General features: G+C 22.2%; 6 protein-coding genes across 12 annotated transcripts; 3 read left to right on the top strand and 3 right to left on the bottom strand.

The window, feature by feature from the left end:
* The first annotated feature begins 69 nt into the window (after positions 1-69).
* Positions 70-2,929, top strand: LOC122848940 (putative inorganic phosphate cotransporter). Of its 2 annotated transcripts, XM_044147400.1 has the most exons (7): positions 70-266; positions 717-835; positions 925-1,225; positions 1,314-1,591; positions 1,658-1,807; positions 1,875-2,249; positions 2,316-2,929. In XM_044147400.1, the coding sequence occupies exons 1-7, from the start codon at positions 230-232 to the stop codon at positions 2,526-2,528; spliced, it is 1,473 nt and encodes a 490-aa protein (XP_044003335.1). In that variant the 5' UTR covers positions 70-229; the 3' UTR covers positions 2,529-2,929. The 2 variants fall into 2 exon arrangements, with proteins under 2 accessions (XP_044003335.1, XP_044003336.1); XM_044147401.1 differs by lacking the exon at positions 70-266 and having other exon boundaries at positions 813-835; positions 965-1,225; positions 2,316-2,550.
* A 112-nt stretch (positions 2,930-3,041) lies between these two features.
* LOC122848938 (putative inorganic phosphate cotransporter) lies at positions 3,042-5,563 on the top strand. Of its 2 annotated transcripts, none has more exons than XM_044147395.1 (7): positions 3,042-3,266; positions 3,440-3,570; positions 3,632-3,932; positions 3,994-4,232; positions 4,330-4,479; positions 4,744-5,121; positions 5,185-5,563. In XM_044147395.1, the coding sequence occupies exons 1-7, from the start codon at positions 3,194-3,196 to the stop codon at positions 5,428-5,430; spliced, it is 1,518 nt and encodes a 505-aa protein (XP_044003330.1). In that variant the 5' UTR covers positions 3,042-3,193; the 3' UTR covers positions 5,431-5,563. The 2 variants fall into 2 exon arrangements, with proteins under 2 accessions (XP_044003330.1, XP_044003331.1); XM_044147396.1 differs by having other exon boundaries at positions 3,060-3,266; positions 3,440-3,567; positions 5,185-5,557.
* On the bottom strand, positions 3,488-6,542 carry LOC122848939 (phosphatidylinositol-glycan biosynthesis class X protein). Of its 2 annotated transcripts, XM_044147399.1 has the most exons (5): positions 6,346-6,542; positions 6,148-6,280; positions 5,789-6,085; positions 5,567-5,724; positions 3,488-3,582 (listed from the first exon to the last, which is right to left on the bottom strand). In XM_044147399.1, exons 1-4 carry the CDS (start codon positions 6,480-6,482, stop codon positions 5,584-5,586), a joined length of 708 nt encoding a protein of 235 aa, XP_044003334.1. In that variant the 5' UTR covers positions 6,483-6,542; the 3' UTR covers positions 3,488-3,582; positions 5,567-5,583. The 2 variants fall into 2 exon arrangements, with proteins under 2 accessions (XP_044003334.1, XP_044003332.1); XM_044147397.1 differs by lacking the exon at positions 3,488-3,582 and having other exon boundaries at positions 5,431-5,724.
* A 124-nt stretch (positions 6,543-6,666) lies between these two features.
* Positions 6,667-15,791, bottom strand: LOC122848937 (G-protein coupled receptor Mth2-like). 4 transcript variants are annotated; one of them, XM_044147392.1, is made up of 7 exons: positions 12,659-12,851; positions 11,943-12,594; positions 10,559-10,637; positions 8,614-8,649; positions 8,231-8,415; positions 7,981-8,146; positions 7,165-7,704 (listed from the first exon to the last, which is right to left on the bottom strand). In XM_044147392.1, exons 1-7 carry the CDS (start codon positions 12,752-12,754, stop codon positions 7,338-7,340), a joined length of 1,581 nt encoding a protein of 526 aa, XP_044003327.1. In that variant the 5' UTR covers positions 12,755-12,851; the 3' UTR covers positions 7,165-7,337. The 4 variants fall into 4 exon arrangements, with proteins under 4 accessions (XP_044003326.1, XP_044003329.1, XP_044003328.1 ...); XM_044147391.1 differs by lacking the exons at positions 11,943-12,594; positions 12,659-12,851 and adding an exon at positions 14,828-15,791 and having other exon boundaries at positions 6,667-7,704; XM_044147394.1 differs by lacking the exon at positions 8,614-8,649 and having other exon boundaries at positions 6,807-7,704; positions 12,659-13,796.
* A 520-nt stretch (positions 15,792-16,311) lies between these two features.
* Positions 16,312-17,349, bottom strand: LOC122848936 (60S acidic ribosomal protein P2-like). The gene is made up of 4 exons (XM_044147390.1): positions 17,222-17,349; positions 16,820-16,991; positions 16,645-16,734; positions 16,312-16,434 (listed from the first exon to the last, which is right to left on the bottom strand). The coding sequence occupies exons 2-4, from the start codon at positions 16,989-16,991 to the stop codon at positions 16,361-16,363; spliced, it is 336 nt and encodes a 111-aa protein (XP_044003325.1). The 5' UTR covers positions 17,222-17,349; the 3' UTR covers positions 16,312-16,360.
* Positions 17,350-17,705: 356 nt separating this feature from the next.
* On the top strand, positions 17,706-19,875 carry LOC122849456 (mitochondrial ribonuclease P catalytic subunit). Its single transcript, XM_044148157.1, has 6 exons — positions 17,706-17,735; positions 17,806-18,689; positions 18,752-19,004; positions 19,069-19,205; positions 19,273-19,614; positions 19,863-19,875. The coding sequence occupies exons 2-6, from the start codon at positions 17,824-17,826 to the stop codon at positions 19,873-19,875; spliced, it is 1,611 nt and encodes a 536-aa protein (XP_044004092.1). The 5' UTR covers positions 17,706-17,735; positions 17,806-17,823.
* Positions 19,876-21,553: the final 1,678 nt, after the last annotated feature.

Below are 21,553 nucleotides of genomic sequence, written 5' to 3'. Positions count from 1 at the left end.
AAAAAAAAAGAGTTATTAATTAGTTTTATTTGATGTGAATTTATATTTAATGTGAAATTTTTTTTGTAGCAAATGTTAATAGATACTGTAAATTTTTTTGAAAAATTTTATTCTATTTGAAAATCGTATTTTTAAATGCTTCCTGGAATGAGTCATTAAAATAATGACATAATCATTATAATTACAAAACTTAGAGATAATAAGTTTGTAAATTGAAAACTAGTACAAAATGACAACTCAAATTGAAAGTGCTGAAGCTCTTCCAGGTAATGTAAATATAAATTTCTATTAAAATATTTAATAAGTAATAAAAAATTAAAGACGAATTATTTAATAAACAATACAACAATCTGTCACGTGATAGCATTAAAATTAAATGTATAATTTTTATAATAATTTTCAAAACAGGATTTATACTATTTCAACATAATTTAAAAAATAAATAAATCATAAACAGTAGCATTGAATAGAAAAAAAAAATTACAAGTGAATATTTTATTTATATATAATTGTAACATACAAGAATAAAAAATATTATCTTTATATTATTGCAATAAATAACATAAATTGTTGTGTGTGATAAGCTATCGGGTATATACTTAGTGGTGATTTTCTTATGACAAGTTGACCGAGTGATAAAATCATTATGTAAAAATGTATACAACTACATAAACATCAACTGGCTAAATCAAATAAAAATATTTTTTTAAAACTAGGATTGGGAACGAGACATGGACAATGTTTACTTCTTTTCTTTGGAATTTCAGTTAGCTATGCAAATCGAATATGCATGTCAATAAACGTTGTTGCATTAGAAGAAGAAGCAAAAAAAAATGTAAATTATTTATTTATTAATAACTATAATATTTTTTTGTAAAATAAATTTATTATCTTGTATTTGAAACAAAAAAAAAAAAAAAAAAGGAAAGAACATTTGGATCTTATGAGATGGGTTTTGTATCAGCTTCATTTTTTGTTGGATATCTATTGATGCAATTACCATCAGGCTATTTAGGCAGACGTTATAGTGCAAGAATAGTACTCAGTTTGGGTGTAATGATGAATGGAATAGCTGGTTTATTGTGTCCTCTTGCATATGACCTTGGTGATTGGATGACACTATGTGCTTGTAGAATAATAATGGGTCTTAGTCAAGCAGCTTTATTACCATGTGTTCATACACTTTTATCGAAATGGGTACCACCAAATGAACGTGGAAAACTTTGTAATATTATATTTTAAATTTATATAATATATACTCATCATATTTTATATAATATTTATTATTAATCATTTGTTGTTTATTGATACAGGCAGTGGTACTTATTCTGGTGCACAATTTGGTACAATAATTGCTTATCTTGCATCTGGATATCTCATTGATATTGCTGGTTGGAGATTTGTATTTTATTTCTGGGGAACAGCTGCAATAATATGGTCAATAATATTTTTAATAATTGGCTCTGATTCACCATCTTCATCAAGCAAAAAAACATGTTGTAGTATTAGCAAAGGAGAAAAGAAATATATCGAAAGTAGTCTTGGTGTTTATCGTGATTTAGAAAAACCCATTACAACACCAAATAAAAAGGTTTGTCAATTTTTTCTCTAATTAATTAATAGCTCTATTTAAATTAAAAAATTTCCAATTTATTAGAATAGAAAAACACCATGGAAAGCAATATTTGGATCAGTGCCATTTTTGGCTCTTATTATTGTTCATTGTTGTCAAAATTGGGGCTACTGGATGCTTTCAACTCAGATACCAACTTACTTATCACACGTATATGATAAAAATATAAAAGAGGTATAATTAATACTAAATAAATAATAAAGTATTTAATAATATTAATAGTTGATGATAATTTAAATAGAGTGGACTTGAATCGTCATATCCGTATATTGCCATGATGATATTGACAATACCAATGACCGTTATATCCGATTGGAGTAGAAATAAAAATATATCACCTGGTGTAATTAGAAAAGTAAGCAATACAATTGGACATTGGGGACCAGGTATTGCACTTTTTTATCTTACATTTTTAACAAAAGATAATACAACATTGGTTATTTATATTCTCATTGTTGCTGTTGGTCTTAATGCTGGTACACTATGTGGTTTTCAAATTAATCATATGGATCTTAGTCCAAATTATGCTGGCATTTTAATGGCAATTACAAATTGTATAGCATCAATTGTTGCAATTGCAGCACCAATTATTGTTGGTCTCGTTGTAACTAATCTGGTAAATCATTAATTCTCTTATCAATTATTATTCTTTTGTCTAAATATTATTTATTTTTATTTACAGGAAAATATCGATCAATGGAAATTAATATTTTATGCATCTGTTGTTATTTATTTTGTTGGTAATTTAATTTTTATCATATTTGGATCAGGAGATGTTCAGTGGTGGAATAATTACGATAATTCGAAAAATGATAATGATGATAGCAACTGTACTTCTATCAGACCAACATTATCATCTTCGATAAATCTTCAAAATATTAAAACTGATAATTAAAATTAGTCTATATTTTGTTTTAACCAAAGGTCATTGACATGAAAAAAATAAATGATTGTATCATATCGAAATGTAAAAATACAAGATTTAAATAATCAATATTGTTTTTCGATTTAAAAAAAAATATTATTATTATTATAAATATATAAATAAAAAATATAATTTAAACAAATTAATTAGCATAAATTAGCAGGACATGAAAAATGTATTATTATCTAGAAAATATGTTGTTATTGGAATTTCAAGAAATATGATAAATTAATTAATCAATTATGATTTTATGAGTATCCTGTAAACTAAAATATGTGAAAAATAAATACACATAAATAAAGTGTTGAAATATTGATGAATAAATTGATTGACAAAAAAATAAAAAAAAAAAAAAGAATAGAGTTAATATTTTGTTTGCAAATAAAATGCCATTGAAATGTAGATGGAATTGAAAGAAAAAATAAGAGAGAGAAGGAGTAGGAAAAAAGCAATAAAAATGTTCGACAACTTGTATCAAACGATAGTAATCAATTTGACGAACTTGAGTGTACACAAATCGATACTTGAACAAAAAAAAAATTTTACAATCAATTTTAAAATAACAATAATAAAATTTAATCAAAAATAAATCTTAAATATAATCATATAGAAATAATAAAAAAATAACCAGTATCATGGCGCCAAATATAAAAACACGAAGAATTTCTAAAGTTGAAAATATGAAAGTACCACTTCATCAGCCAGCAGGTAATTATCAAAAATTATTAACTAATATATTTTTAAATAATTAAATCAATTATTTATATTTAAAATACCTCATGGTATTATTGAATGATAATGAAAAAAAGATGAAACAAGATTATTTTTATCCGCATTCTTCTGATGATAAATAAATAAAAATATTTTTTTTTTATAAACAGCTCTTGTTGGATGTAGACACGTGCAAGTATTATTAATTACTTTGGGTTTTTTTTGCTGTTATGCAGTCAGGGTGGCACTATCAATATCACTTGTTGCAATGACAAAACCATCATCATCATCAAGCATAGTGGTAAAGAAATAGCTAAGAAAAAATTAATCAAAAAATATAATAATTATTTTAATTACTATAGGAATTTCGATGGAGTGATAAAATACAAAATTTAATATTAAGTTCATTTTTTTGGGGCTATGTATTGAGTCATATACCTGGTGCTCAACTTGCTCAACGTTTTGGTGCACAAAAATTTATGTGTTTGGCTATTGGTTTATGTGGCATTGTAACTGGATTAATACCAATTGCAGCAACATATGGTGATTGGCAAGCTGTTATTGTTTTGAGAGTATTAACTGGTGTATGTCAAGGTGTTGTACCACCTTGTATGCATACATTATTATCAAAATGGATACCACAAGAAGAGCGAGGAAGAGCTGGTAAATTAATCATCATTATTTATATTCAATATTTTTTTTTAATTGAAAAATTTATCAATAGGTAGTTGTACTTATTCTGCCGGTTGGTTGGGTAATACAATTTCATTGATAACATGTGGTATGTTGTCTGGTTCATCACTTGGTTGGCCATCAAGTTTTTATATTTGGGGAGGTATTACAACACTTTGGGCTATTTTATATTATATTATGGGCAAAGAATCACCATCAGATCATCCAAATATACCACTTGATGAAAAACAATATATTGAATTTAGTCTTGGTGTTACAGAAACAGTTGAGGTAATTTTTTATCTTTAAATTAAAATATAATATTTACTTTAATTGATTTATAAAATAAATATATATTTATTTATTTTTATTATCATTATTATTGTAGACATTGAAAACACCTTGGTTTGCAATCTTGACCTCTATTCCCGTCTGGGCACTTTTGATTGCACAGTGTTCACAAGCATGGGGTTTTTGGATGCTTTTAGCTAAAACACCAGCTTACATGGATAATGCACTTGGATATAAAATTCAAGAGGTAAATATCTATAAATTTATATTAATTAAAAAATAAATAACAAGATCATTATTGCAATATTTATAAAGAAAAAAAAAACAATTTCAATTAATATTCTATATACAGATAATAAAAAAAAATAAATAAAAACTTGAAACTTGTATGTCAAATAAATGAATTATTAATATAAAATTTTATATTGTCGAGGTGAGTGAACGCACGACAAGAATCCTAGATGAATGAATATTCAAGGTCAGAGTAAATAATAATATAATTATTTTACAGAATGGTATTGTGTCAGCATTACCGTATTTAGCTGCTTGGATACTTGGTTTTCCATTGAGTTATTATTGTGATAAACTTGTTAAAGATGGTAAATTTTCACTTTTAACCATGAGAAAAATATCAAATACAATTGGTGAATGGATACCAGCAATGGCATTAATTGGCCTTGGTTATATTAATGCAGATAATCGTACACTAGCTGTATGTGTACTTATAATTGCTGTTAGTTTTAATGTTGCTGTATTTAGTGGTCATCAAATGAATCACATGGATCTCTCGCCAAATTTTGCTGGAACACTCATGGGTATTACTAATGCATGTGCAGCAATATGTGGTATACTAGCACCACCAATATATGGAATTATTGTTTCAGATCCAGTAAGTTATTAAATATTTACAATAAAATATTTAACAAGTTTTAATTATTATTATTAATTTTAGACTGATGTTACGCAATGGAGAAAAGTTTATTTTCTATCAGCTGGTATTTATATTATTGGTAATTTAGTATTTATTATATTTGGCAAAGCAGATGTTCAATCATGGAATGATACAACAACAAAAACAACAAAAAAAAATATTAATAATACCAAAAAAAATTCAATTGATTATGAAATATCAACAATCAGTAAAAATTATAATAATATACCAGAAAAAATCATTGAAAAAGATGATACTAATATTTAATTAATTTATTGTACTAAATATATTTATTTATTATTTTATATTGGCATGGATTGTCAATACTGATTAATAACAAAATGTAAAAAATAAATTATTTTATATTGTATTTGTAAATAATCATAATATTATATAAAAATACCTTGTTGTTTTATTTGTTTATGAAGATGATGTTGAATTCCACAATGCTCGTAGAACGAAAATTGTACCAATAATACTTGATAGTATTGTTAAAATAATTGTCAAATCTTTATTTGAAGTATCACCAACTGGTATTGTCCAGATGTAATTATCCTTGTTCTGTAATTATTATTTTATTGTTATTTTGAGTAATGTATTTATTATTTTTACTAATGATACTTACAATTTTGTATGGTACTTCTCGCCATTTTATTGAAAGATCAACACAAGGTGAACATAGATCAATTTTAGATACAGGATATTCAGCAATACGTTTTTCACATCCTAATAATAACTTGGCTTTTGGAATTGTTACATTAATGTAACTTGCATTATTTAATGGTGCATGATAACGTTGATGAAGTGGTAATATTAAATTGCTTTCTTTGGAATTTAAATATTTACAAATTGTTACTTGTTGACTGCCAGCATTTTCAGCAAATACCTCGACATTTGTTTCACCATCAGAACAAACAGTATTCTAAAAATAATATTTAAAAATATAATATAAACATTTAATTAAATATTTTAAATTATTTATACCTCATTGAGTCTTTGTAAATCAGCTAATTCATCAACATTAACGTACAATGATGTTGGAAGATTTACATGGATTGCCAAATAACAATTCGAAACATCATCCAAATTTTCCATTGTAACGGTGTAATTAATTTTTCTGTATAAAATTAAATTAGAATTAGTTTATATATATATTTTTAATTATTAAATTATAACAGCTACCTGTGAAATCCATGTCCATCAACAGAATAATCAACCTTTGGATTTATTGACGTTTTGGCATTTGCAAATTCGAAATAAATACAAATAAATATTAATAAAATTCGTAAACAATTGTTAATTAGTTTTTTAGCAATCATTTTGATTCATAATAATTATTGTCATAATATTGTCATAACTTGGATGTAAACACATGTAAACAACGGTGTCTCATTTTTTTTCTTTAGGTGAATTTCGATTGAACGAAAAAAACATGGACGACCGTGTTCAATAGAAACTTGCTTTTCTATCGACTAAAAAAAATTCAAATCAATAAAAAAATAATCTCAATTAGCTGATAATATTTATTTTCATTATTAATTGTAAATATATTATATAATAATCAAGTAATTATATTTTTTCTCTTGAAAATAGTAAAAAAAAAATTCAGGTAAAATACAGTAAAAAATATTAAAGACAAATAATTTAATAAAACCAGAAAATAAAATTGCAAGTACATTTATTATTTAATAATTATTAATTAGACATACATAAATATTGATAAGGCTTAAAATTTTATTTATTTATAATAAAAATATTTGGTATTTTTGGTTATTTTTAAATTCATCAATTTGATTTTCGATTTAATTTAAATACTTTTTAAACAATCATCTTTAAATATTACAATTATACTCCTATTAATTATTAATTTATAGGATTAATTTATACTCCACATACATTATTAATAGTTACATTTAAAAATAACAATAAAAACTATTTAAAAAACTATTTTTTCAATTAAAAAAAATGTTTAATTACTGTTGTAAATAAAAAAAAAAAAATGATAGATATATAATATTATTTCAGCCTCTTTAAATATCTCATTGATTATTTTTTTTTATTGATTGTAATTGTATGTTTGTAAAGCTCTGATGTTTAAATTAAAACACAATGAATATTAATTATATTTTTGAATAATATTAACGACAAATAAAATTAAACATTTAATAATTAGCTTAAAGACAATCACTTTCATCAGTTGTCAAGCAATTTAATTGTTCTTTATTATTATTAATTTTTATTGTTTTATCTTGTAATGGTAGCATTGTTGTTGTTGTTCTTGATGATGAACTGTGATTTCTCGTTGAAGTATGTGATTGTGAATTAAGCTTATCATTCCATCCAATTTTTTTCAACAATGATCTTTTAATTTTATCTTTCCATACGAATATTATAAATATTATAACACCTTGTAGTGCATTTGCAAGGTCAAATATAAAATACAATGTTCCAAGATATTCTTTACCCTTTTCCATCCATGATATTATTTCCATTGACCAATTTATTCCCATAACGATAAATAATTTAAGATACAAATTAAACCTAGAAAAAGCAAAACAAATTTAATTCGTAATTTTTTTATTATTCATTATAATGTAGTAGTAAAAATTTAAAATGAAAAATGATATTTTAATTTAACTGATGTGTTTATGGACATGTGTGCCTGATGTATGAAAATGTAAATAAAATAATAAACAATTCATAAATGATAAGTGTCTATTGAAAGATTTTTATGATATTTTAATATAAACACTTGCTCATAGCTTAAAATAATAAATACTTTTATTAATTTTTTAAATACTATTTAAAAAATAATACCATTGTTTGTTGGCATCATGTCTACGACTATCCATTCCTCCCAATTGTTTAGATGTATTTTTTTTATGTTGTCTTATTTTTAATGCAGTTGATATGAATAATATTATATTACAAATAACAGTTATACCCATTGGTCCATAAAAATAAACTGCTTTTGATACTTCATCTAAAAATTCAATATATTATTTAATTAATTATCTTGTTGGTATTATTATTAATTAAAAAATAATGATTGAATTTTAATTCTTACCAACAAACCAACATTTTTGATTTCCAAATTTTGGTTTTATTAAATAATTTGGTAATCCAGGTACTAAATCCGCAATGAGACAAATACCAGTTAATATTGATGCTAATCCCCATGCATATAGTGAATAATAAATAAATTTTTTTTTTTCACGTTGTTTTACACTTCCTGGTAATGAACGTAATCCTCTGTAACATATTTAAGCTATTTATTTTAAAATGAGATTATAAATTAATTTATTTTAAATTAAACAACAAAAAAAAAAAATTAAAATTACTAGCTAATATTTTCTACGATTTATGTGTCTAATAATAAATTACAATCAATTTTTAATTCAAAAAAAAAAAATTTCTACTTGTTATCGTGCAATCCAACCACCCACTCACCCATTGACATGCTCAACCATTTTTCCAGGCTTTGAGCTTGCAAAAACATAAATTTTTTTATTTGTTTTATTATTTGTTTAAAATTCTAATAATTTTTTTTTTTTTTTAAATTAATAAAGAATCAATTTATCAATATTATTTAAATATAATTTCGAAAAATTTTTAAGCTATTTCGTTTCGATAACACGTAGAAAAAAAATATTATTAGTCACGTACTTTCTCTGTGATAATTATAGAACTTGTAGTTGTACATTCAAGTCACGTATTATCATAAATAATTTCATCGATTTTTTAATAAATAAATAAATTTATTATGCAAATTATATTTTCGAATTTTCATTTATTTATTATTTGTAATTTATTCAATTTTGTCGTCGTAAAATGTCGAGAACAATGACCAAACGTTTGTTCTCTCTTTTTCATTGTTTTAATTATTTATTTTATTTTTTTTTTTATTTTTCCCAGACGACCGAGTATGTTTGCGGGTGATATATGCGAAAATAAAAAATTCAATTAACTGGGTTTTCTAGCGAAATTGGACACAGTCTAAACAAAATAATACATATATTTTTGTTTTTTTTATTTTCATACGTTTTTATTTAATTCATATGGTTTTATGAATTTTTTTTATGACACTGTACACGAGTTTCCATTTATATAAATACTTTTTATACCCTATTTTTTTTTTTTTACTTAAAAAAATTAATTTAAATTCCAGAAATACTCGTTGCAAAGCAGTGCAAAGTTCACCGATTTTTTTTTTATCGTTTTATCTTATTTCAATATATTTTTCAGGTGTTTAAAAATTTTATTTTTTTTCATACAATAACTAAAGAAATATTTGCATAATTGCTACAAAAACTTGGAAAGTATATTTTTTTATTTTTTTGGGTAAATAAAGAATATAGAAAAATGAAAAATAAATATTCATTTTGAAACAACTTGAAATATTATTAAATTATCCAGACAAAATTTATGATTATTTTTTATCTTTTATTACAAAATAAACTCGACAATTATTAATTAATTATGCAAATAGGGTTGATAAAATATTATCTAAAATACTTAACAATGACATGAAATAATTTTAATTATTATAATATGATATCATGTTGTTAATCTTGCGGTGACTAAATCACCCCAGCTAAAGTGTGTATTGATTTTCTCGTTAAGGTCAACACTACTGCAGAAAAACATTATTAAAAAAAAAAAGAAAAAATTAAAAAATAAATTAATAACAACAATGTCATTTGTCGTAATAGATATTAAAATATATTTCACAGCTAATGACATTATAAATTGACGTACCAGATGGTTTAATATCTTATCACCGATAAAAATAAATTCGAAAAAAGCAAAAAAATTACTAATTACTTTGACATTTAAATAGACAAAAGTATTAATAATATTTAAAGATATAAAAATCAATATGGGTCATGTCAAAATGACATTATTTCCATAAATAGAATTACATATTTTTATACATTAAATATTAATCAGTTAAGAATTGATGAGGTATGTGTAAAAATAAAAATACAAAAATGTTTTAGTGAGGAAATAAATGTGGTTGAATGAAAGATAATATATATTAATTAATTAACTCTATACACTTGTACATTATTAAAGATCAAATTTAAAGATAATTTAATTTTCTTTTTTTTAATTAGAGCTAATGTCATCATTGTGTTTACACATTTGTCATCACTCATCATGAAATTATGAGAGTAAATATTTGAATAATAATTACTTGATTAATTATAATATAATTATTTTTTTGCTGAATGAAAATAAATAGTTGACATTATTATTTTTGACCTTGTGTGTTTGATAATTATATTCATTTTATGATTTAATTTTCATTACTCAAGGTTTATTTTATATTTATTTTACAATTTTTAAATGAAAGAAAATTTATTTATGTTTTTTTAAAATTTATAAAACTCACCCGAAGGTCCACCAGATGTCGAAACACATGACATTTAGCCAAAAAAAACTCGCCAAAAATGAAAAATATATTGAAAATGCTGAAAATATTTAAAAAATAATTACATTAATTAATAGAAATTATTTTTTTTTTAATCAACTATTATAAACATGATGTAATTGTACCAAATGTAATGCAAATTTTATCACTGATTTTATTTGATGATATAATTTGTGCAACGCTAAGTAAACCAAAAGAAATAATTAACAATCCAACATAAACACTCAATGTTTTACCATGAATATTATTTAATTCTGGTAATATTAAATAAACAATAAATGTTAGTGTAAAAAATATCACTGATAGTAAAAGTCCAATCGTTAGAAATTTATTTTTAACATCAATTGTATTTTTTGTATTACTATTTTGTTTTTCATTATCAAAACAAAGTACAACACTGTAATTATTGCCACTAATATAACCGAAACAATAATTATTAATATTTATTAATTCATTATTATAGCTACGATAAATTGAACCATTTTGTAATAATTTAAATTCGTCATTAATATTTCTATCTGGATTGAGACGCCACTTTTTATTTCCATAGCATGGATCACGAATTAAATAATTATAATCATTATTAATATTAACATTGCTATTATAAATATTTGGAAAATTTATTATTCTATTATTTTCAATTGGAATGCAATTATTTTTAAATAATTTATAATTTTTTTTACAACAAAAGGGAATCGAACAAGTTTTTCTATTATTTAAACAGTTTTTATTATTTATTATTTTATTATCATATTTAATTGATAAACAATTTATAAATAATGATAAAAAAATTATAAATTTATACATGTTTTTTTATGAATATGATAAATTATTTATATGTTTATTTAAATATTTTAAATGTCGATGTGCAAACAGCAAACACACCGGATGGTACTGACAATTTATTTTTCTCCTCCTCTTGTTTAGAAAAAAAAAAAAAATATAGATAACAAAAATCTGTATTCAACTATCTGAATTTTATACTTCAATATTGAGTTTAAAATTATTTATAGACACAGAGTCTCGTAATAGTTTTAGTAAAATAAAAATTTCGAAATTCATATATATTTTTATTTTTTCTATATAGTAAAATTATATATAGAGAAAAAAAATTTCGAAAAATATTAAATATGCATAAAACAATAAATCAATATCCATTTAATTGAATAAAAATTATATTGTCATAAAAATAAACTATTCATGTAACAAATTTGACTTGCAAAATATGCACTTTATGTATTTACCATAATTGAATAATCTATTCATCGTCTGGCACTTAGCATGACAATAAATTTTATAAACATACACAATGTTAGTAAATAAAATAAAACTAAAAAATATTTACCATTTATTTTGCAGAATATAATATTGTCAAAGACATATTTTCCTCCAAATTGTACAATGACTATTGTCAAATATGAAATACAAAGACAAGCACTGTATGACATAACAGTTTTACCATGAATATTTCGAAGCTCAGGTAAAACTGAGTACACAAAAAATGTCATAATTAAAAATATAATTGACATTATCATTGCAAGTGGTATTGAAATATTAAACTTTTCCAGTACATCATCAGTTTGAGGTTCAAAACAAACTGCAATTGCTGTTAAACTAACATTTTTTTCTGTGTCATATAAATTTGTTATACAAAAAGCATTGTGACTTTTAATCTTAGGTGGATTATTATTTTCAAATATAATTACTGTTCCATTTTCAAATAAATAAAATTCACCACTTCCTTCATCTAATTTATACACATCATCATTACATGGATTATTTTTTTTTACATCAAAATTTAACCATGGATCAAGTTGAGATACAGTTGTTTTATTAAAATATATTTTTGGAAATATAAAACTTTTAAAATTCATATCTTTTAGTGAATTCATTTTATTACATTTACGTTTTTTATAAATTTCATCTTTTTCACAACATAAATTTATCTTTGGCTTTGATAATTCTATATCTTTTTCTACTCTTTTCGAAATTATATCCTACAAAAAAAAAAAAAATTAAATTAAATTATTAATATTTTTATTTTATTTATGTTTTATTTACCTCGTTTATTTTCATTTCAGTGACATCAATATTCTCATGGCATTTGCATATATTTAAATATATCAAAAACACTAAAAATTTTACAAACAGCATCATGTGAATTTTGCAAATGATGCTGATTCAGATGGAAGAGAAAAAAAAATACTGTTTCGAAAAAAAAAGAAATGAATCTAAAAATAATAATTTAATTTTATAAAATTGTATATCTAAATTATAATTTTTTTTTTTTCAGACATAAATCTTTTTATATGCAAATAAAATTTATAAAATTATTGCAAATGTTTTTTTTAAATAATAAACAATGTTTGAATAATTTTATGTGTAACTGTCGTCTAAAAAAAATTTCTACCAACTGATACAATAATGAAATTGAGCTGAGTTTTTATTTAATCATATTTGGTAGGTGTGTTTGTTTAAAAGATAAATTTAATTTAATTAAATGAATATTATTCTCCAAGGAAAAAAGACAAAATAATATATTAAATTGTCAGCTTTGATGACTATCCCTCAAAATTCCAATTACTTTTTTGTATAATTAATTTTTTTTCCTCATCATTAGATAATTATACGAACAAAAATATATTCTATTATTCATACAAAAGTTCCAGAGAATACATAAGTACACTTTAAAAGTTTTTAAAAAAATTATTTCATAAATTTTTTGCCCATTTAATCACAAACTTCCTGAAGAAAAAAGAAAAAACAATTTTAAAATTGTATCACAATGTTTTTTAATCAAACACACACACAATTTTATACATTTTTATCTTTTTAAGAATTATTATTACTGTGAAGATGACTAAGACAAGACAGTGTGTAGATTTTTTTTCTTCAACTAAATGATAAGCTCACGTATGTATAATTTTTTTTTTTTTCTTTCCGGTTTCGGTTATTGGTATGTCTCACACTTTTCTATATATACACACACATCACAGATCTTTCACTTTTTTAAAATTCCATAAATTCATATAAAATATTGATAATTTTACTCTAAATTAGGATCAAAAATATCAAAAGTATTCGATAAATCTAAAGCCTATTTTAATTGACAATAAAAACAAGTTAACAAGTAGATAACTTTTTTTAAAAAAAATATATATTGATGTTGTCGATGAGTCTGTAAGAATGATACTAACAAAAATCTTGATTCTGACAAGTTGCTTGTAGGAAAAAAAAAAACCTCAAGAATTATTAATTTCCTTAATTTATTATAAACACGACATTCACATGATTATATTTAAAAAACTAACTCATTAATTATATATTTATATGATTGTTAATAGAAAAAAAAAAAAATACTTGTTTGTTATGTAATTTATAAATTTACTAAAGTCGTTTTATAATTTTATCAAATAACACCATGGCCTTGATGTGTTTAGGAACCACTGAGTCGTTAGTTACAGCTTCACATTCACACGATGTATATTTTATTAGAGTTATTTTAATACATGTATTTATTTTAGACAGTCAATGATTTAAATTAATCAAACTATCAATTTATTTGACCGCTTTATTTTGTATTATTAATTCATTTGTGTATTTGTTTTTTGAGCCTCACTATTACTATTTTTTTTTTACATCATTTAAACAATTTCGACAGTCGAAAAAATTTATTTTTTTTATTACACGTAGCTGAGACCTTATGGACACATCAACGTTTGTGTAAAAATACTTATTCTTAAAATTGCTTTCATTCATGTTATCGAGTATTTAATTTTATCTGTATGTTCTTTTTATTTTGTAGATAGTACACAATCAATACATGTATACTAAAAAAATAAAAATCTTCACGAGCTCAATAAACATCCTCTATAAAATAAAAAAGTTATTAACGTAATAAAAAATTGACTAAAAAAAAAGAGAAAAAAATATTCTCAGAAATTTATTGAGATACCTTTTTTATTTCTACGACAAAAAAATATAATTAAATGATAGTGGTGTAGATATATATAATCGCCAAGATTATCATCATAAACCTTTCAAATAATATATTGAAAAAAAATGTTATATAATAATTCATGAAGATAAAAATAATTTCGAAAAAACCATCAAATTAATTTAACAATTTTTTCACGAAATTAATACTATTTATTATTATCAAGTTAATTGATTATTAATATTACAAAATGGTTCAATAATATATTTTTTTTAATTAAATAAATAACTCACCAATTCCAGTACAAAGTGGTGAACCAAAATAAACAAGTCTTCCACAAAATAATAAACAAAATGCAACAATAAGACAACCAACATAACACATCAATGTTTTACCATATAAATTTTTTAATTCAGGTATCATTGAATAAACAATTAATGTTGCAATTAAAAATGGTACTGATAATAATATACCAATTGGATAAACAATATCCTGTAATTTATTACGACTTTCATTATTATCATTATCATTTGTTAATTCAATACAAATTAATGCTGTTATTGTATTATAATTTTCTGTCCAATCAATACAATAACTTGATTGATTAAATATTTTATCAATTGCATAAATACTACCATCAGTATTTAATATCCAATTATCATCAGGTGAATCATCTGGCATTAAACGTATCATTTTATCTGGACAATAACGATTATTTATTATTTTAAATATACTACTAATATTTTTGTTATTAAAATCAATTGATAATTGTTCATTTGATGGTTGAATTATTGAAGCAATTATTGATGTTGATTTAATGCATTTTGGTTTATCAGTATTTTCTAAATATTCATCATTCATACAACACTTTCTTATACATGGATTTTTGTTGTTATCATCATCCCCATTGTTGTTATTATTACAAACACATATAAATGTTGAATTATTCATTTTCCAATATTGATTTTTATTATATATTTTATTTTTGTATAATAAATCACCATTGTTGTGATAAATTAATTCATCTTGAGGTAAAAAATGACCCATTGATACTGGACATGATGAATCGAAATTATTTAAACCATTTAGTATAGAAAATAAATTAAAACACGAAAATAATAATAATAGTATTGTATGAACTTTCATATTTTTATGTTTTTTAACATTTAAATAAATTTTTAGATAATAATTAAAGTGGATTTAGAGATTTAATTTATATTTGATTGTTGTAACACCTTTGAGCGTTCGATCTCGACTGACGATATTTTTATTTCGAAAATTTATTTTTCTATCGTACAAGTTATTTTACTGCATTCCCGCCAATACTAGTATACAGTACTTGTGTATTTTTCATGTGCATGTGTAAGTGGGTGGTTTATAGGTGGGAGTTTTTACCCCTTTGTGGATAAATTTTTTTTTTTTTAAATAACTATGATGTTGCGTGAGTAGATTTTATTTTTTTTCCCATGAGAAAAATTAATTTTTGTATTTTATTTTTTTGCTTGATTGTAATCAGGGAATGATAATGTATTGAATTTTTTATTTTTTCAACTTCTTGGGGTTATTTTTTGTTGAATATCAAGATGTTGATTAAAAAATTGTTATAATTTTTTTCGATAATTAATCAGTTGATTTTATGATGAAAAAAAAAATCGAAATAATTGTAATTATTTAAAATGTTGATTAACCTTTGACTAGATATTTATCTTAAATGTACAAACTAAATATTGAGAGTAGAAAAAAAATACAAGGATAAATAAATTTTAAAAACTTTAAATTGTTTTGGTTTTTGTTAATTTTTATTAAATTAATAAATTATAAAAACCTTAATCAAAAAGACCGAAGCCCATGTCATCATCATCTTCTTCTTCTGATTCAGCTTTAGCTTCTTTTTTGTCTTCTGTAATATTATAGAAAAAAAATATTAGTAACAGTCAAATTGAAGTTTTAAAAAGGTTGATAAATTGATGATTTATCAGTCAAAATATAAAACAGCACAACGCATCAGACGAAAGATGGTTATGATAAAAACATCATTTAAAGAAATAAAAAAAAAAGATGAAGCTAATAAATCAATCAAATTAACGTGTTTGTATTTTTTTTTTTTTACCTTTCTTTTCTTCTGCAGCTGGAGCAGCAGCAGAGGCAGCAGCAGCTGGTGCAGCACCACCAACTGGCATTGAAGAAAGCTTTTCGCGTCCTAAATAAACAATAAAAAAATTAATTAGAATAATCTTAAATTATATCAGCATAATTTAGTATTAATTATTGAATAATTATTTTACCTTGAGCAATCAATTCTTCAATTGATTTACCCTTGAGCTCAGCAATAACTTTTTGGAGTTTTTCATCATCAGCTTCAATTCCAACAGATGAAAGAATTTTTTCAACATCACCTTTTGCTGGTGATGCATTACCACCAAGAACAGCCAAAAGATAAGCAGCAACGAAACGCATCTTTTTTTTAAAAAAAACAAAACAAAATTTACATTAAAAAAAATTGATAAATCTAACCTCAATATAAAACGTGGTTATTTATAAAAAAATATATATCAGATTAAATTTTGCCATCACTGTAAATCAATCGAAAGATGGTGTTAAATAAATCATCATAAAATAAAATTAAATATAAATATTATTTAATTTAATATAAATAAAAAAGGATTACTTTTTTATTTTTTACATACCTTGATGAGTTTATTATATGACACGAGCACACAAAAAGAGAATGATGTCCCGCTAAAATTGAATTCAACAACCAAAATGCTAGTGACACTTTGTCTTAATTCACGGTCAATACCGGTTTTGAAAACTTTAAAAAAGTGATTTAATCAAGTCAATCTACAATCACTGCATATCAATAATAATCAACAATACACAATAATCAACAAATTAACAACAAAAACAACAATAAACAATATTAATAAAATACACAAACAAATATCAATAAATACACAATTAATTAATTTAGTAATATTAATAATAAAATTAATAAATAAATAATTAATATAATAATATACAATCAAAATATACATATCAACATTATTTTAATTACAATATCAATTACAATCAATAAATAAAATTAATCAAGTCAATACAATTAAACAATGCACAACAATATCAACAATTATTAATAACAAATTAACCAACAAAAACAATAATAAACATTTTAAAAAATACACAAATGATCACAATAAATAGGTAATTAATTAATTTAGTTATTAACAATAAAATTAATAATAAATAAATAATAATTAATATTTATTCATAGGTTATAAAAATAATAACAATGTCATTGTTATTAAAATTTAATTTACCATGTCGTTTAATTCGAAATTATTCATTAGCAAATTTAAATCCACAACAACCAGAAACAGTTAAAGGCATATGGACAAGAAAAATTTTAAATGATCAAGAGCTAACATTAAATGCTGTATTAAATAATGACAATATTAAAAAAATAAATAATGATAAATGGTTAAAAATACGTGATGAACTAATTAAATCAAAACATGTACAAATATCTGAAAAAAATGTTGATGCTGTTATATTAGATACATGTAAAGATTTAAGTAAAGATGAAATTGCATTAAATTATGTAAAATATTTAATTGATAGTAATTATAAATTAAATATAGCTGTTATTGGTAAATATTTTCGTTTTTTAAATGATCATAATTTATCTGATATTGAAAAAAAAAAAATTATTGAACTATATGATGATTTAAGAAGTAATCATAAATTACTTGATGCATTTACTGCTGAAAGTTGTATTATAGCATTATCTAAAACAAAAAGATGGAAAGAATGTTTTGAATTAATGGATATGGTTAAATTAAGTATGAATCCAAGAACAGTTATTGGATCATCAATAAGTGCTGCTGCATTTGATAATAATGAAGAAAATATTGGCTGGGAATATTTAAAAAATATGTTACCAAATTTATGGCCAGATGAAAAACCATATATTTCATATTTAAATTATTGTATTAGAACAACTGATAAAAATAATACAATTGAATTAGAAAATAAAATTATAAAAATGTTTGAATTTTGGAAATATTATGATATACATCCTTGGGTTGATATACTTGATAAATATTACGAAGCAATTAATCAAACATGGATTGGATCAGTTGCAAATGTTAAATCAACGTAAGTTAATTTGTTTATTTTTTTAAAATTTCCAATGTATAATTTTTTGTTATTTTAAATAGAGGAGAATGTCAAAATTGTGGTCATACATTGGATCATCTTCAATTAACACAAGAACAATTTGATAGTTTATCACAGGCTGTACTTGATAAGGTACTTCTTGGTGATAATATTTATTATACAACAACACCAAAAGAATTTATTGAATTTAAATATTTTATTGAAAAAACAAGACCATATGATGTTGTCATTGATGGACTAAATGCTGCATATTCATTGAGGCAAAGTAAAGATTACAGAGCACTTGGAGGAGAGGCAAGTAACATTTTCAAAAAATTATTAAATTCAATTAATTAATTTTGTTTAATTAATTTTATAGCTAGCTAAAGTTGTTAAACTATTTAAAGATCAAAATAAAAAAGTTCTAGTACTGGGTCGTAAACATATGAACAAATGGAAAGGTCCAGCAATGTCTTATGTACAAAAAAATGCATTAATGTTTTTAACAAATGATTTGTAAGTATATAAAATTTGTTTTTAAGCATTACTAATTGATTATCTAATTTGTTTTTTTATATTTTAGATCAGAAGATGATCCTTATTTACTTTATGCAACATTAAAAAGTGGTATTGATACATATTTTTCAAGTAAAGATTTAATGAGACAACATAAATACAGTGTTAATGATCCAAATTTACGTAAATTATTTAAAATGTGGCAAGTTACACGTCAAGTTGTACCAAAATATTATGGTACTGTTAATAAATCATTATTTTTAAAATATCCACCATCTTATGTACCAATTGCACAATCAACTGATACACATTGGCATATACCATGTATTTTAAATAAAGCATATGGTAATCCAATTATAAATGACAATGAAGCACCAAAACAATGGTATTGTTTAAAAAAGAAACAATTGTAATTTAAAAAAAAATAAATTTTTACAATAAAAAAAATATATTTTATATATTTATTCATTCATTCAAGTCTTTATACAATAATTTTAAATAATAAATTAATCACAATATCAATGACAATGAAAAAAGAAAACATTAAAATAATTTTTGACATGCTAAAAGTTTCATTTTCATATGATAATTATTTGTTTTACTAATATTTAATAAATATTCATTATCAAAATGATAATTATCATCATGATAATTTAGACATGTATCATGACAATTTGTTGAATATGTTGCTTCAATAAATATATGACTTATAATTATTATAAATAATATAATATAAAGTTTTAACCATACGTCGTTTATTGAATAATGTTGTGATATTTCATCAAAATCATATGATGTTTCATTTTTAAATTTAATTATCCTCCATGTTGTTGATAAAAATAAATAGATATTTATCATTATTGTTAATCCAACAAGACCAAATAGATAAATATTTTTAGCACTATCATCTGTAATAATAATTATCAAATAAATAAATAAATTTAATAATTAGCTAAGATAAACTTACTTATAAACCAGCAGTCTTTAACTCCATATTTTGGTGTTACAAAATTATCATTAAATATTAATGTCATCATAATACAAATGATAATAATAATAATCGAAAAACCATAAATATATATTAAATAATTTCCCCATCTTTCATTTTCATGTTTTCTACGAAAATTTTGTTCTTCATTTGGTCTATAATTACTAATAATCCACCATATTTCAAAACAACAAACATTAATCATTAAAAAATTTAATAATATTGTAAAATGTATTATTATTGTTAATAAATATAAATTATAATAACTAAATATAATACGAATAAAAAAAATTATATTAAATAAAAATAAACATTGTAATAATATTTTTCTTGTTAATATTTTTGGTATTTTATAAACAATATAATAATAAAATGGTATATTTAATAAAATAACAATAATAAATGGTGATATTAAATTAAAATAAATATTAAATAATTCATTGTTATAATTATTAATTGTTGTTGTTATTATTAATTTATCTAAATTTTTAATATTGATGTTATTTAATGAATATAGTAAAATATTAATATCATTTTTGTATTTACAAAAACAATAATTATTTGAATTTATAAATATATTGTTTATAAATAATGTACCATTTTCATATAAATAATAATTATTTATATCATTTATATTTATTAAATATGATTTTATATTATTATATTGGTCATTATTGCAATTGTTATTGTTATTTAATATAAATAAATCATTTAAATTTTTTTTTGATAAATTATTTATATTGTTGTATATATTTATGTTTCTTAAATCATTTAAATTATCTAAAATTTTGCATTTTTTTTGATTATTTGTTGTATTATTGTTAACTATTGAACAGCAGGTAAATATTGATGTTTTTGATTTGTTGATTAATTCATTTGTCTGTAACGAAAAAAAGGAAAAATAAATAAATTTATTTATTTAAAAAATAAAAATATAAACATAATTAAAATGAAAAATGTTAAATTTATTTCAATTATTTTCCATGGCATAATGACGTCATGGTTTGTCGAAATCAATGAAATACACACGACGCTATCGAAAAATATTTTTCTCTTTTTTATTTCTACGTCACAAAGTAATGAAAAAAAAAAATAAATAGTAATTTTTTTTTTTAAGAAAAACCAAATTAAATATAATTATTAATTTTACCAATTTTTGTTGATTTGTTGTAATTTTATTACACCAACAAGTGACAAATAGTATTAAAAATAAAAATAATTTAAGTAACATGATTCTCCGTTGATGGAATTGGGAAAACTGATGAGAGAAAATGAGTTTTAAAAAAATATATAAAAATAATAAAAAAAAAAAACACACAACCTTGTCCTCTCCTTTTCGTCCTTGTATTCTCTCTCTTTC

The sequence above is a fragment of the Aphidius gifuensis genome, linkage group LG2 (assembly GCF_014905175.1).
Source record: "Aphidius gifuensis isolate YNYX2018 linkage group LG2, ASM1490517v1, whole genome shotgun sequence".
In the NCBI taxonomy this organism is placed as follows: domain Eukaryota; kingdom Metazoa; phylum Arthropoda; class Insecta; order Hymenoptera; family Braconidae; genus Aphidius; species Aphidius gifuensis.
The sequence above is the reverse complement of the archived record's forward strand: the minus strand, read 5'-3'. Positions and strand labels throughout refer to the sequence as shown.

Bases quoted from the DNA above. Each gene is read 5' to 3' on its own strand.
- LOC122848940 (XM_044147400.1), top strand. From the start codon at position 230: ATGACAACTCAAATTGAAAGTGCTGAAGCTCTTCCAG. The intron at 836-924 runs GTAAATTATTTA...AAAAAAAAAAAG, and splicing joins AAGAAGAAGCAAAAAAAAAT to GAAAGAACATTTGGATCTTA. The intron at 1,592-1,657 runs GTTTGTCAATTT...CCAATTTATTAG, and splicing joins TTACAACACCAAATAAAAAG to AATAGAAAAACACCATGGAA.
- LOC122848937 (XM_044147391.1), bottom strand. From the start codon at position 15,680: ATGAAAGTTCATACAATACTATTATTATTATTTTCGTGTTTTAATTTA. The intron at 8,147-8,230 runs GTAAGAATTAAA...TTGAATTTTTAG, and splicing joins TCAAAAATGTTGGTTTGTTG to ATGAAGTATCAAAAGCAGTT. The intron at 7,705-7,980 runs GTATTATTTTTT...TGCTTTTTCTAG, and splicing joins CATGATGCCAACAAACAATG to GTTTAATTTGTATCTTAAAT.
- LOC122849456 (XM_044148157.1), top strand. From the start codon at position 17,824: ATGTCATTGTTATTAAAATTTAATTTACCATGTCGTTTAATTCGAAAT. The intron at 18,690-18,751 runs GTAAGTTAATTT...TATTTTAAATAG, and splicing joins GTTGCAAATGTTAAATCAAC to AGGAGAATGTCAAAATTGTG. The intron at 19,206-19,272 runs GTAAGTATATAA...TTTATATTTTAG, and splicing joins ATGTTTTTAACAAATGATTT to ATCAGAAGATGATCCTTATT.
- LOC122848936 (XM_044147390.1), bottom strand. From the start codon at position 16,991: ATGCGTTTCGTTGCTGCTTATCTTTTGGCTGTTCTTGGTGGTAATGCA. The intron at 16,735-16,819 runs GTAAAATAATTA...TTGTTTATTTAG, and splicing joins TGAAGAATTGATTGCTCAAG to GACGCGAAAAGCTTTCTTCA. The intron at 16,435-16,644 runs GTAAAAAAAAAA...ATAATATTACAG, and splicing joins AGCTGCAGAAGAAAAGAAAG to AAGACAAAAAAGAAGCTAAA.
- LOC122848938 (XM_044147395.1), top strand. From the start codon at position 3,194: ATGGCGCCAAATATAAAAACACGAAGAATTTCTAAAGTTGAAAATATG. The intron at 3,267-3,439 runs GTAATTATCAAA...TTTTATAAACAG, and splicing joins ACCACTTCATCAGCCAGCAG to CTCTTGTTGGATGTAGACAC. The intron at 3,933-3,993 runs GTAAATTAATCA...ATTTATCAATAG, and splicing joins AGAAGAGCGAGGAAGAGCTG to GTAGTTGTACTTATTCTGCC.
- LOC122848939 (XM_044147399.1), bottom strand. From the start codon at position 6,482: ATGATTGCTAAAAAACTAATTAACAATTGTTTACGAATTTTATTAATA. The intron at 6,281-6,345 runs GTAGCTGTTATA...AATTTTATACAG, and splicing joins GATGGACATGGATTTCACAG to AAAAATTAATTACACCGTTA. The intron at 5,725-5,788 runs GTAAGTATCATT...TAATAATTACAG, and splicing joins GAGAAGTACCATACAAAATT to AACAAGGATAATTACATCTG.